Genomic DNA, 16340 nt, shown 5'->3' on the forward strand with positions numbered 1-16340 from the left:
ATGGTATTGGCATAAAGATAGATATATCGACCAATGGAATCGAATAGAGTGCTCAGATATAGACCCTCTCATCTATGGACATTTGATCTTTGATAAGGCAGTCAAGTCAACTCACCTGGGACAGAACAGTCTCTTCAATAAATGGTACCTTGAGAACTGGATATCCATATGCAAAAGAATGAAAGAAGACCCATATCTCACACCCTACACAAAAGTTAACTCAAAATGGATCAAAGAGCTAAACATTAGGTCTAAGACCATAAAACGGTTAGAGGAAAATGTAGGGAGATATCTTATGAAACTTACAATTGGAGGCGGTTTTATGGACCTTAAACCTTAAGCAAGAGCACTGAAGAAGGGAATAAATAAATGGGAACTCCTCAAAATTAAACACTTTTGTGCATCAAAGAACTTCATCAAGAAAGTAGAAAGACAGCCTACACAATGGGAGACAATATTTGAAAATGACATATCAGATAAAGGTCTAGTATCCAGAATTTATAAAGAGATTGTTCAACTCAACAACAAAAAGACAGCCAACCCAATTACAAAATGGAAAAAGACTTCAATAGACACCTCTCAGAAGAGGAAATACAAATGGCCAAAAGGCACATGAAGAGATGCTCAATGTCCCTGGCCATTAGAGAAATGCAAATCAAAACCACAATGAGATATCATCTCACACCCACCAGAATGGCCATTATCAACAAAACAGAAAATGACAAGTGCTGGAGAGGATGCGGAGAAAGAGGCACACATATCCACTGTTGGTGGGAATGTCAAATGGTGCAACCACTGTGGAAGGCAGTTTGGCGGTTCCTCAAAAAGCTGAATATAGAATTGCCATACGACCCAGCAATACCATTGCTGGGAATCTACTCAAAGGAATTAAGGGCAAAACCTCAAATGGACATTTGCACACCAATGTTTATAGCAGCATTATTTACAATTGCAAAGATATGGAAACAGCCAAAATGTCCATCAACAGACGAGTGGCTAAACAAATTGTGGTATATACATACGATGGAATATTATGCAGCTTTAAGACAGGATAAACTTATGAAGCATGTAATAACATGGATGGACCTAGAGAACATTATGCTGAGTGAGTCTAGCCAAAAACTAAAAGACAAATACTGTATGGTCCCAATGATATGAATCGACATTCGAGAATAAACTTGGAATATGTCATTGGTAACAGAGTCCAGCAGGAGTTAGAAACAGGGTAAGATAATGGGTAATTGGAGCTGATGGGATACAGACTGTGCAACAGGACTAGATACAAAAACTCAAAAATGGACAGCACAATAATACCTAATTGTAAAGTAATCATGTTAAAACACTGAATGAAGCTGCATCCGAGCTATAGGTTTTTGTTTTGTTTTGTTTTTACTATTATTACTTTTATTTTTTTCTCTATATTAACATTCTATATCTTTTTCGGTTGTGTTGCTAGTTCTTCTAAACCGATGCAAATGTACTAAGAAATGATGATCATGCATCTATGTAATGATGTTAAGAATTACTGATTGCATATGTATAATGGTATGATTTCTAAATGTTGGGTTAATTTCTTTTTTCCGTTAATTAATAAAAAAAAATTGCATGTACTTGAAAATGTACACAACATATAGAGTAAAAAGCTGCAATTTAATTCTTTGCAGAGGACAAAGATAAGGAATATATGTGTTGAAGAGGGTGCTGTATGCCTACAGGAGCACTCAAGGGGAAATATGTAACATATGGAAAATAATAATGTCTCTGTAAAAACAGCTAAATTGCTGAAAGTGACTCCCTCCCTGGAGGATGAATGGAGAGTTTGTACATGGTACCAATATATACAAATATTTTAGCAATTACAAAATTTTTTCAACTGCACACAATATACATGCTGCAAAATTTTAAAAATCAATCAAGAAAGAAAAGATAGACTGTATTTCATTAATTTAACTTTCCATACATTCAAGAAAATTGGGGAAAGGTTACACGTTTTAAACATACATGAAAGAAATACTTGAAATCATAAATCTAATTTCTAGGGATGAAAACTAGAATGTTAGATGAAAAATGTGCTGGGTGGGATTAACGGTGGATTACATACTGAAGGAAAAATATGGTAGAAATAATGAATACACAGCAAAAGAAATAATCCAAAATAGACAATGAGAAAAAAACTGAAAATATATTAGCAAAGCATCAGCAAGTTGTGAGACAATTTCTAGTAGTCTAACATTCAAATAAATGGAGCTCCCAAAGAGGAGCACTGAGGGCAGAAAATCTTTTGAATGCAAAAAGCAGAAAATTTTCCAATCTGACATAAACTATAAACCCACATATATTAGAAATTCAAATTCTAATAATATTAAATTAAGATATGTGGTTCAAGCATAAGAACCAGGGATAAATTACATCAAGTACATTATAGCAATATTGCTTACACAGATGCCAAATTAAAAAAGAGAAAAATTTTAAAGCATCCAGTGAAAAAAGAAATATTAATGCAGATGAAAAAAGGAAAAAGTGACAGCACACTTCTTGGCAATATAAAATTTATTCCAATGGAGACTGGAGCAATATATTTAAAGAGAAGGTGAAGGAGAAGCTGAGAAACTAAAATACAATACCCAGTGAAAACATGTTTAAAAGATAGGCAAAATGACTAATTTCTCAGTCATGCCCAAACTATGAAGATAGCCAATGGTGTACCTGCCCTACAATAAATGAATTTTTAAAAATCCTTAAAGCAGAAGGAGGATACCAAAAGGAAATATGGATTAACAAAAAGGAATGAAAAACACCAGAATTGGTATGTATGTATTTAATTATAAAGCAATTTTTTCTTATTTTAAAAATCTATTTAAAGAGTAATAGTTTCTTTCAAGCAGGAAATATAAATACTGTTGACTTTATAAACTATTGGGTTAATGTTTATTCCTTTTAAGCTGTTGAATATATTGACACAGAGTTCTTAATACTTCTTTATTATTTCCATATTATTCCTTTATTATTGATTAACTCACAGGTTTTAAAAATTCGTTTTGCTTCTTTGATGACTTACAAGTTGTAATATCATCCTTTCTTTTAATGCCTGTTTGGGTCTTTATGGTATACATCTTTAACATATCATTTACTTTCAAATGTCACTCCATATAAGAACCTTACTACAAAGCAAACTTGAACTGTGGTACAAAAAATTCCCTGGGGAAATAAGAGTTTGTTTTTTTTTAATAAATGATGCTGAACAACTAGATAGTTATGGACACATATAAAAAAATGAATTTAGACTCCTACCACATAGACAAATTAAATAAAAATGGATAAAAGACCCAAATGTATAAGCTAAAATTATAAAACTCGTAGAAGAAAATATAGGAATAAATCTTAGGAAATGGCTCCTCAGATATGACATCAAAAGCCCAAATAATAAAAGAAAAATGTAAAGGATTTGGATTTCCTCAATATTAATAATTTTTGTGATTCAAAGGACAGCATCAAGAAAAACTCACACAATAAGAGAAAATATTCAAAATCATATATTTAATAATGGATTTGTATTCATATAAATAAAGAATCCATAAAACATTACAATAAAAAGACAAGTAATTTAAAATGGGCAAAGAATTTGATTAGATATTTTTCCAAAGAAAATATAAAAAAGTCAAAAGCTCATAGCAGTGGCTAAGCATCATTAGACATTAGGAAAATGCAAATTAAAACCACAATTGGATAACACATTACACCTACTGGGATGGCTACAATAAAGATGACAAGTCTTGACAAGGATGTGGAGAATTGAAACCCTCACATATTTCTGGTAGAATTACAAAATGTCACAGCCACATTGGAAAACAGTTTGGGGGTTGCTTAAGATATTCAAGGTAAGTTACGATATGACCCAGCAATTCTATCCATAGGGGAATATCCAACAGATTTGAAAACACATTTACATGCAAAAATTTGTTCAGGAACATTTACAGGAGCATAATTCATGATAGTCAGAAAGTAGAAACAACCTAAATGTCTATTAAATAATGAACGGATAAATAAAATATAGTAAATTTCCACAATGGAATATCATCCAACAATAAAAAGAATGAAGTAAAGATATATGCTACAACACTGACAAACTTTGAAATCATCATGCTAATTATAGAAGTTGGGCACAAAATACTGCTCATTGTATGCTTCCATTTATATTAAATGAGATGCACAGGCAAAATCCATAGAAACAAAAGTAGATTCATGGTTTCCACACCGTGGCTGTGGGGTGGAGCTGGGTGAATGGTGAGTGACTCCAGTAGGTAGGGTGTTTTTCTTGGGGGTTATGAAATATAAAACTAGATAATACTTATGGCTGCACAACTCTGTGAATATACTAAAATCATTGAACTGTTCACTTTAAAATGATCAATTTTATGGGATGTGAATTATTATATCTCAATAAAATATTTTAAAATGTGAACAGAAATTTAGACAAGATATATAGTAGTCAAATAAAACCATGAAAAGATGCAAAACACCATTAGTCATTACAGAAATGCAAATTTACACTGCTATGAGATACCCGTGCTCCTAACTTGAATGGCTAAAATTTTTTAAAAAACTAATCATGGAGAGGGGGCCAAGATGGCGGCTTAGTAAGGTATGCGCGTCTTAGTTCTTCCTCCAGAGCAACTACTAGGTGACCCGAAACAGTGCAGAACAGCTCCTGGGGCCACGACAGGGAACGGACACACAGCGTACCCCAGTCTGGACTGGCTAGACCATCTGCGAGACTCTGCTGCAGTGAGCTCCCTGAGCGGCGCGCACTTCCCTGGTCCGTGGCGGCTGGAGGCCAGCACGCCTCCCTCCCTCCTTCCTGGACCAGCTGAGAGTCTCAGAGAGGCAAATTCCCCAAGCCACAGCAGCCGGCGCCCCTCTTTCACGAGTGGCTTCCCAGACCAGCTACGAGTCTCGGATCAGTGGGCTCCCCAAGCTGCAGCAGCCAGTGACTGGCACCCCTCCCCCATGGGCAGCTTCCCAGTCCAGAGGCAGGTCTCGGATCAGTGAGTTCCACAGGCCGTGGCGGCCGGTGACCGGTGTCCCTCCCCAACAGGTGGCTTCCCTGTCCGGTGGCGAGTTCCCCGGGCCACAGCAGCCGGCGACCAGTGCCCCTCCCCCACAGGTGGCTGCCTGGAGGGAGAGGAGGGAGTTTCCAACAGTGGCAGGGACTGGGTCCAACCAAACACCAATAGTGGCATTAATAAAGGAGCCACAATATCTGTTGCTGGTGGGACCCACAGACAGACAAGTGCCACCTACTGGGCAGGATAAAAAAAAACAGAGTCAAGAGACTTCACAGGAAAATCTTTCAACGTGCTGGGTCTCACACTCAGGGAAACGTGATTAAATGTCCAGACACCATCAAAAAATAACAAATCACACCAGGAAAATTGAAGATATGGCCCAGTCAAAGGAACAAGCCAATAGTCCAAATGAGATACAGGAGCTGAGACAACTAATTCTGAATATACGAACAGAAATGGAAAACCTCTTCAAAAACCAAATCAATAAATTGAGGGAGGACCTGAAGAAGGCAAGGAATGAACAAAAAGAAAAAATGGAAAGTCTGAAAAACAAATCACAGAACTTATGGGAATGAAAGATACAGTAGAAGAGATGAAAAAACAATGGAAACCTACAATGGTAGATTTCAAGAGACAGAGGTTAGAATTAGTGAACTGGAGGATGGAACATCTGAAATCCAAAAAGAAACAGAAACTATAGGGAAAAGAATGGAAAAATTTGAGCAGGGGCTCAGGGAATTGAATGATAATATGAAGGGCACAAATATACGTGTTGTGGGTGTTCCACAAGAAGAGAAGGGAAAAGGAGGAGAAAAACTAATGGAAGAAATTATCACTGAAAATTTCCCAACTCTTATGAAAGACCTACAATTACAGATCCAAGAAGTGCAGCGCACCCCAAAGAGAATAGATTCAAATAGGCATTCTCCAAGACACTTACTAATTAGAATGTCAGAAGTCAAAGAAAAGAGAGGCTCTTGAAAGGAGCAAGAGAAAAACAATCCATCACATACAAGGGAAACCCAATAAGACTATGTGTAGATTTCACAGCAGAAACCATGGAAGCTAGAAGACAGTGGGATGATATATTTAAATTACTAAGAGAGAAAAACTGCCAACCAAGACTCCTATATCCAGCAAAATTATCCTTCAAAAATGAGGGAGAAATTAAAACATTCTCAGATGAAAAGTCACTGAGAGGATTTGTGACCAAGAGACCAGCTCTGCAAGAAATACTAAAGGGAGCACTAGAGTCAGACATGAAAAGACAGAAGAGAGAGGCGTGGAGAAGAGTGTAGAAAGAAGGAAAATTAGGTATGATATATATAATATAAAAGGCAAGATGGTAGAGGAAAGTATTACCCAAACAGTAATAACACTAAATATTAATGGAATGAATTTCCCAATCAAAAGACATAGACTGGCAGAATGGATTAAAAAACAGGATCCTTCTATATGCTCTGCAGGAAACACATCTTAGACCCAAAGATAAACATAGGTTAAAAGTGAAAGGTTGGGAAAAGGTATTTCATGCAAATAACAAACAGAAAAGAGCAGGAGTAGCTATACTAATATCCAACAAATTAGACTTCAAATGTAAAACAGTTAAAAGAGACAAAGAAGGATACTATCTACTAATAAAAGTAACAATTCAACAAGAAGACATAACAATCATAAATATTTACGCACCGAATCAGAATGCCCCAAAATACGTGAGGAATACACTACAAATACTGAAAAGGGAAATAGACACATCTACCATAGTAGTTGGAGACTTCAATTCCCTACTCTCATCAATGGACAGAACATCTAGACACAGGATCAATAAAGAAACAGAGAATTTGAATATTACAATAAATGAGCTAGACTTAATAGACATTTATAAGACATTGCACCCCACAAGAGCAGAATACACCTTTTTCTCAAGTGCTCATGGATCATTCTCAAAGATAGACCATATGCTGGGTCACAAAGCAAGTCTTAACAAATTTAAAAAGATTGAAATCATACACAGCACTTTCTCAGATCATAAAGGAATGAAGTTGGAAATCAATAATAGGCAGAGTGCCAGAAAATTCACAAATACGTGGAGGCTCAACAACACACTCTTAAACAAGGAAGAAATTACAAGAGAAATTAGTAAATATCTTGAGGCGAATGAAAATGAAAACACAACATATCAAAACCTATGGGATGCAGCAAAGGCAGTACTAAGAGGGAAATTTATTGCCCTAAATGCCTATATCAAAAAAGAAGAAAGGGCAAAAATTCAGGAATTAACTGTCCACTTGGTAGAACTGGAGAAAGTACAGCAAACTAACCCCAAAGCAAAAGGAAAGAAATAGCAAAGATTAGAGCAGAAATAAATGAAATTGAGAACATGAAAACAATAGAGAAAATCAATAAGACCAGAAGTTAGTTCTATGAGAAAATCAAGAAGATTGATGGGATCCTTAGCAAGATTGACAAAAAGAAGAAAAGAGAGGACACAAATAATTAGGATCAGAAATGGAAGAGGAGACATAACCACTGACCTCACAGAAATAAAGGAGATAATAACAGGATGTGATGAGCAACTCTATGCTAATAAATACAATAATGTAGATGAAATGGACAAGTTCCTAGAAAGGCATGAACAACCAACTTTGACTCAAGAAGAAATAGATGACCTCAACAAACCAATAACAAATAAAGAAATTGAATCAGTCATCCCAAAGTTTCCCAAAAAGAAAAGTCCAGGACCAGACGGCTTCACATGTGAATTCTACCAAACATTCCAGAAATAATTAGTACCAACCCTGCTCAAACTCTTCAAAAAAATTGAAGTGGAGGGGAAAGCTACCTAATTCATTCTATGAAGCTAACATCACCCTCATACCAAAACCAGGCAAAGATATTACAAAAAAAGAAAACTACAGACCAATCTCTCTAATGAATATAGATGCAAAAATCCCCAACAAAATTCTAGCAAATCGAATCCAGCAACACATTAAAAGAATTATACATCATGACCAAGTAGGATTCATCCCAGATATGCAAGGATGGGTCAACATAAGAAAATCAATTAATGTAATACACCATATCAACAAATCAAAGCAGAAAAATCACATGATCATCTCAATTGATGCAGAGAAGGCATTTGACAAGATTCAACATCCTTTCCTGTTGAAAACATTTCAAAGGATAAGAATACAAGGGAACTTCCTTGAAATGATAGAGGGAATATATGAAAAACCCACAGCTAATATCATCCTCAATGAGGAAAAATTGAAAACTTTCCCCCTAAGATCAGGAACAAGACAAGGATGTCCATTATCACCACTGTTATTCAACATCATGTTGGAGGTTCTAGCCAGAGCAATTAGACAAGAAAAAGAAATACAAGGCATCAAAATTGGAAAGGAAGAAGTAAAACTATCACTGTTTGCAGATGATATGATACTGTACATTGAAAACCCTGAAAAATCCACAGCTAAACTACTAGAGCTAATAAACGAGTAAAATCTGTAGTGTTTCTATACACTAGCAATGAACAAGCTGAGGGGAAAATCAAGAAACGAATCCCATTTACAACTGCAACTAAAAGAATAAAATAGTTAGGAATAAATTTAACTAAAGAGACAAAAGACCTATACAAAGAAAACTACAAAAAACTGTTAAAAGAAATCACAGAAGACATAAATAGATGGAAAGGCATACCGTGTTCATGGATTGGTAGACTAAATATAGTTAAGATGTCAATTCTACCTAAATTGATTTACAGATTCAACACAATACCAATCAAAATCCCAACTTATTTTTCAGAAATAGAAAAACCAATAAGCCAATTTATCTGGAAGGGCAGGGTGACCCGAATTGCTAAAAGTATCTTGAGGGAAAAAAATGAAGCTGGAGGTCTCACGCTGCCTGACTTTAAGGCATATTATGAAGCCACAGTGGTCAAAACAGCATGGTACTGGCATAAAGATAGATATATCGACCAATGGAATCAAATAGAGTGCTCAGATATAGACCCTCTCATCTATGGACATTTGATCTTTGATAAGGCAGTCAAGCCAACTCACCTGGGACAGAACAGTCTCTTCAATAAATGGTGCCTAGAGAACTGGATATCCATATGCAAAAGAATGAAAGAGGACCCGTATCTCACACCCTATACAAAAGTTAACTCAAAATGGATCAAAGATCTAAACATTAGGTCTAAGACCATAAAACAGTTAGAGGAAAATGTAGGGAGATATCTTATGACTCTTACAATTGGAGGCGGTTTTATGGACCTTAAACCTAAAGCAAGAGCACTGAAGAAAGAAAAAAATAAACGGGAGCTCCTCAAAATTAAACACTTTTGTGCATCAAAGAACTTCATCAAGAAACTAAAAAGACAGCCTACACAATGGGAGACAATATTTGAAAATGACATATCAGATAAAGGTCTAGTATCCAGAATTTATAAAGAGATTGTTCAACTCCACAACAAAAAGACAGCCAATCCAATTACAAAATGGGAAAAAGACTTGAACAGACACTTCTCAGAAGAGGAAATACAAATGGCCAAAAGGCACATGAAGAGATGCTCAATGTCCCTGGCCATTAGAGAAATGCAAATCAAAACCACAATGAGATATCATCTCACACCCACCAGAATGGCCATTATCAACAAAGCAGAAAATGACAAGTGCTGGAGAGGATGCGGTGAAAGAGGCACACTTATCCACTGTTGGTGGGAATGTCAAATGGTGCAAGCACTGTGGAAGGCAGTTTGGTGCTTCCTCAAAAAGCTGAATATAGAATTGCCATATGACCCAGCAATACCATTGCTAGGTATCTACTCAGAGGACTTAAGGGCAAAGACACAAACGGACATTTGCACACCAATGTTTATAGCAGCGTTATTTACAATTGCAAAGAGATGGAAACAGCCAAAATGTCCATCAACAGACGAGTTGCTAAACAAACTGGTATATACATACGATGGAATATTATGCAGCTTTAAGGCAGAATAAACTTATGAAGCATGTAATAACATGGATGGACCTAGAGAACATTATGCTGAGTGAGACTAGCCAAAAACTAAAAGACAAATACTTTATCTCCCACTGATGTGAACCGACATTCGAGAATAAACTTGGAATATGTCATTGGTAACAGAGACCATCAGGAGATAGAAACAGGGTAAGATAATGGGTAATTGGAGCTGAAGGGATGCAGACTGTACAACAAGACTGGATACAAAACTCAGAAATGGACAGCACAATACTACCTAATTGTAATGTAATTAGGTTGAAACACTGAATGAAGCTGCATCTGAGGTATAGTTTTGTTTTGTTTTTTCTTCTTTTTTTCTTTTTTTTTCTTTTTTTCTCTCTATTATCGTTTTATTTCTTTTTCTGTTGTCTTTCTATTTCTTTTTCTAAATCAATGCAAATGTAGTAAGAAATGATGAATGTGCATCTATGTGATGATTTTAAGAATTACTGATTGTATATGTAGAATGGAATGATTTCTAAATGTTGTGTTAGTTAATTTTTTAATTAATTAAAAAAAAGCTAATCATGGGCTGGCTACATTGGCTCAGCAGGTAAGAATGCTCGCCTGCCATGCCAGAGGACCTGGGTTCATTTCCAGGTGCCTGCCCATGTTAAAAAAAAAAAAAACCAATCATGCTAGGGGTTGCCATGGATATGGAGCAAGTGATGGTGAGCACTTTACAATCCCAACATCAGTGTCTGACAATTGGGAAAACAGATGGGCAGATTCTTGATAAGTTCAACATACACCTAAAGAACCAACCACTCCACTCCTCTGTGCTCTGAGGTATTACCCAAGAAAATAAAAGCATATATCCCTTGAAATCCCATGCATAAGTGATTACAGTAACTTTATTTATAATAGCTGCAAACTGGAAATAACTGTAAGTCTATGAACATCGGAAACTATTCAGAAAAAAAAATAGAAATAAACTGTTAATACACACTACAGGGATAAAACAAAATAATCATGCTCAGTGGAAGAAGCAAGACAGTACAATAGTATATGACTACATTTCCTTAAATTTCTGCAGAAAGCAAACTGATACTGACAGAAAAGTTAACAGTAGTCAAAGGGCAACAGGAGTAGTGCAGAGGAAAGAGGACCTGAGGGATTACAAAGTGTAGGGGGCACTTTTCAGGCTGACAGGCATGTTTGCTCATGTGGTACTAGTTTCATAGTAGTGTTCATATGTCAACACTTATCAAACTTTGCACTTCAAATAGGCAGCTTATCGTATGCCAACTTTCCTGAGATAAAGCTGAGAAAATGAATTAAATAACCTGGTACTTGTGTTGTCCTACTGTTCTCCCTGGACACTGCCCCAAAGGCAGCCTTTATTAGATTGCTTTTGTAAAAAAAAAAAAATTACTCCAAAGATTCATTAGTGACTTTGTGTATAAATCACTAAGGACCACATGTTTATTCATTTATTTTCAGGTTCAGCCAACAAAAAAGAAAAAAAAAATCAAGGTCAATACTGTTAAAAATCTGTCCTAGTCCTGAGTTATTGAAATACCATCTCTTTCAAAGAGGAGCTTCCAGCATTCCACTCCCATTAGGCTATCTTTCCTTTGATATGCTGAAATAAGAAAACATTTCTAAGGTCTACAACAGTAAAGTATAGCATGAAAAAGTGCAATTTGTTGAAGACAACTATCTCAGAGATGTATATCTCAGAGGTGTTTAGAGAATTTGTGTGTGAGAGTTTGGAAACATAACCAAAATGGAAGAGAAGTTCACATGAAAATCTTCATTTCACCCTCTATTTTCAACTAATTGTCTTTAAGAATAAGTGTATTTAAACGTTTACAGAAGTTATGATTGACCGACAAAAAAGTAAGTAAATTTGCAACATTATTGTTTCTCATTGTAAATCTTTGGCACATTTTTCTCTCAGAGAAAAAAATATTTAAGTAGTCTGCATTAAAGTCAGAGATGTGAGTTCGTATTTATATATTTCATAAAGTCATTAGAACTATATATGAGATGTCATAATAGTAAATAGGTGGACAAATAATGGAATCCTAATATAAGAAATATCAGAAGTGGCATCAGGCATATCATCAAACTCAAACAGGAAAACAAAAGTATTTATTTTGTGTGTGTGTCTGTGTGTGTGTGTGCATGTGTGTTCCTTCATCCCTTCAAAAGATTAGCTGTAGTAGCAACACTCACTAGAGAAACCTGCTTCCTTCCAAATACTTGATCAGAAGAGAAAATAAGCAAAATCATTAGATTATATCTTGGTGCCAATTAGTTTAATGAAATTTGTCTTCTAATACTTTTTAATATCTTGTAAGGAAAAAATATCTTTTGAGCACTGAGTAATGCTGAGCTGAGTAAGGTTAAGTTGTGATATTCACATGGCCTGAGAGTTGAGGAGTACAAGCAGAAGACTGAGTAGACTGCAATAATCACCCTTCACTACCTCTCCATTTCATTTAATTTATATATATTGAATGAGTCCTTAACTGCCCTGGGAGAGTTCCAGATTTCAGACAAACCATAAGCCTAGTCTACATTTCTACTGGTGTCTGAAGCCCTGTGAGTTTAAAAGAATGAATAGGAAAAATTTAGGTGTGGCTCTTCTACTAACTTATAGCAAAAAAGAAGAAGGAAAAAAGATGTTCACAAACAAACAGGTGTTTAAAAGGGAATTTTTTTCACTGATGTACAAGTACAAGCATTGAGAAACTGATTGTAAGTGGAAAACATTCAAGTCTTTCACTATAAAAATTAATTTTTGAATGAGAAAATTAAAGTGAAACATCTTTTGAAATAAACTCAGTATCAAAAAACCTATGAATGCTGGTGAGGAGGCTAAACACTGCATTCAAGAAAATAACATGATTTATCTGAAAGATTAGTGAAAGAAGAGAAGGCTGTTCTAACACTTGTCAATAGTACAGGTAAACAAATTAGCAGAAAAACTGATCATATCACAGTCAGATTTAACTGATAAAAATAGGTCTTTGCTTTTAAAGGAAAAACAATTTTTCCAGTAATAGTCAGAAATATGGCAAAGTTAATTAGCAAATTTAGTATCAGAACAGTATGAATTTAAGTCCAAATAAAGGAGGAAATAGTTTTGGCTATGTCTGCAGACAAATTCAGGGTACATAAATTTGTTCAGAAAATATTCTTTAAACAATGCCCATATATCTGAAACTGTTAGTTGCTCTGCCTATCACAGTGAGAAAGATGCAGAATAACAACTCAACAGCATATTCTCAGACTATGGATGAACAGAAGTGGGAAAATGAAGATAGCTAAAAGAATTTTGCAAAACTTCTGAGAGAAAGTGGTGCTTCAAATGAAAATCGGTGATGAATAATTGTTACCCAGATTAAGTTGTAGAATATGGGACAAAGTATACAAGAGGCTCAGTTTCAGCAGTGCCCAGCATAGAATACATGTGCACACAGGAAAAGCTGGGGTAAGATGAGGGATGTGGCAGCTATGACTTCTGTTTCAGGCACATTAAGATGGACATATACATGATTCATGCAAGTAGTTACGTTTGCTAGAAGGCACAATATATAAGTTGATATGTTTGGTAATCAATCAATATATAGCTCAGAACAAATCCAGTACTGAAAACGTATCTAGTAAACATTAATTGGAAGCCATTGTATAAAATGGTAGGAATAGAGGGAGGAAAAGGAAGAGAGTATACAGTCAGAGGTGAAGAGGAACTAATAGGTCTAAGGAATCAACACAGGCAGAAGAGTATGATACAAAATGCTGTGTGTAGTTTTCCTGTTACTTTATCAAAGCATTTAATAAACATGATAAGCAAATTCTATATCAAAACATTATATACTGCACAACAGTGAACAATAAATGCATTACTTACTGATAGATAGCCACAGAAGGAAGACAAGTGAGGGAGAGGAGCCTACATGTGGTCCTATGTGTAAACTTTAGGATTGTTCTTAGAAGAAAAACACCCTTCTCCAGTACAAAGAAATGAGAAGAAGAAATCTAATTGTAAAGCTGGAGCAAAAACTTCTGCTTCTGCTCAAGGCCCTGTAGAGTGACTCCAAGTTATATATTATGTATGAGCATTTTGACAAGGACCAAAAATTTTAACATGGTTTTGTTAAGCAAAAATATAACATTAACGGTGTGCTATTTCTATTTAACTTGTGGGTAGGCAAGAATTTTGGAGAGCCAAACATGTATTTCTTATCCATGAAATCATACTGTACCTGCAGACAAATCTAATCATATCCATGGTGTGATTTTAAAGTTCATATTATATATAGTAAATATAGATTTGATCGTTAGACTTTACACAGATAATCTATAAAATAACCTTTCTGAATTATTGGAAATGCAGCCTGGATAGAAGTTTTCACTGATGAATAACTATACAATAACAACATTCATTCTGCTGGGACTGACGGATGACCCTCAGCTGCAGGTTCTGGTTTTTATATTTCTATTTCTCACCTACGTGTTGGGTATAATTGGGAATCTGACCATCATCACACTCACCTTTGTGGATTCGAATCTTAAAACACCCATGTACTTTTTCTTAAAAAATTTCTCCTTCCTAGAAATATCCTTTACATCTGCTTGTATTCCAAGATACCTGCATAATTTAGCAACAGGTGACAAGGTCATTACCTATAACGCTTGTGTCATCCAAGTATTTTTTACTGACCTCTTTGCAGTGACAGAATTTTTTCTTTTGGCCGCCATGTCCTATGACCGCTATGTGGCCATCTGCAGACCCCTGCATTATGTGACCATCATGAGCAAGAGAGTCTGCAGAAGGCTTGTGTTTTGCTGTTGGTGGGCTGGACTGTTTATCATAATTTCCCCACTTAGTCTGGGGCTAAATCTGAAATTCTGCAACTCAAATGTGATTAATCATTTTCTCTGTGATGCTTCTCCACTCCTGAAGATCTCATGTTCAGAGACATGGTACATGGAAAAAACAGTTATGATCTGCGCTGTGCTGACCCTCCTCTTGACCCTTATGTGTGTAGTTCTGTCCTACGTTCATATTATCAAGACTGTTTTTAGATTCCCCTCTGTCCAGGAAAGGAAAAAGGCATTTTCAACCTGTTCTTCCCACCTGATCGTCCTTTCCATCACCTATGGGACGTGCATGTTCATCTACATGAATCCTACAGCAAACGAAGAGGTGACCATCAATAAAGTGGTTTCACTGCTCATTTTTTCTATTTCACCTATGTTAAATCCTTTTATTTATTCACTGAGAAATAAACAAGTGAGGAAGGCCTTTAGTGATTCCATTAAAAGAATTGTATCATTCTTAAAGAGTTAAAAAGAAAGTAGGAGTCGAATAAATGTTAAAATAAGGTGGACAGCTGCTAAACTTTTACTTGATGCTTGTAATTTCTTTTACAAGGAAGGAAATAAAAAGCAGAAAATGTGAGATTGGATAAAAACGAGCAAGCCTAGGCTACATAACAAAACCATTTCAGTACAAAGGCAAAAATAGGTAAGAATAAAAGGAGGAAAAATGAAATATTATGCTAACACCAATCAAAAGAAATCTGAGAGGACTAAATTAATATCAGACAAAGTAGATTATCTGAGATAAAGAACATCATTTATGACATGGCAATCCTAAATGTTTATGTCACTAATAACAGCATTTAGAATACATAACAAAAGCTGACAGAACTGCAAACCCACAATTATACTTGGAGTGTTAAATATTTTTTGTCAGTGACTTATAACAAATGTACACAGATAATCAAGATGAATGTAAAAATGTTGAATAAAACTGTTAATCAATTTGATCTAATCAGCACTTACAGAACACTCAACCCAAATAATAGCAGAATTCAAAATCTTATAAATTATATAGCAAACAGCTTATAAAGTAGACCACATTCTGGGCCATAATATTCAAATAATGTGAAGTAGGAACTCAAAGCAAAATAGATTTAAAAGAGAAAATAATATCAGAGTGACATCAGGAAAATCTCTAAATATATGCACATTAACACAGATAAAAATAACAGATGAATCTAAGAATAAATCAAAAGGAATATTAAAAGTATTTAAAAATGAATGAAAATTGAGAAGCAATAATATGTCAATATTTGTGTATAGTGTAAGCAGTATTTAAAGGCATATTGATAGCACTAAATGCCTATATGAAAAAGAAGAAACATTAGCTAATAAATTTGCTAATTTTTCTCCTTTTATGAAGGAAAAGAAAAATTTAAATCTAAAATCAATAGAAGAAAATAATATAAC

General features: G+C 35.3%; 1 protein-coding gene across 1 annotated transcript; it reads left to right on the plus strand.

The window, feature by feature from the left end:
- The first annotated feature begins 14460 nt into the window (after window positions 1-14460).
- LOC143690636 (olfactory receptor 6C2-like) lies at window positions 14461-15396 on the plus strand. Its single transcript, XM_077168270.1, has one exon. It carries the CDS (start codon window positions 14461-14463, stop codon window positions 15394-15396), a length of 936 nt encoding a protein of 311 aa, XP_077024385.1.
- The last annotated feature ends 944 nt before the right edge of the window (window positions 15397-16340 follow it).

This window comes from Tamandua tetradactyla, chromosome 7 (genome assembly GCF_023851605.1).
Source record: "Tamandua tetradactyla isolate mTamTet1 chromosome 7, mTamTet1.pri, whole genome shotgun sequence".
Taxonomy (NCBI): Eukaryota; Metazoa; Chordata; class Mammalia; order Pilosa; family Myrmecophagidae; genus Tamandua; species Tamandua tetradactyla.

Bases quoted from the DNA above. Each gene is read 5' to 3' on its own strand.
- LOC143690636 (XM_077168270.1), top strand. From the start codon at position 14,461: ATGAATAACTATACAATAACAACATTCATTCTGCTGGGACTGACGGAT.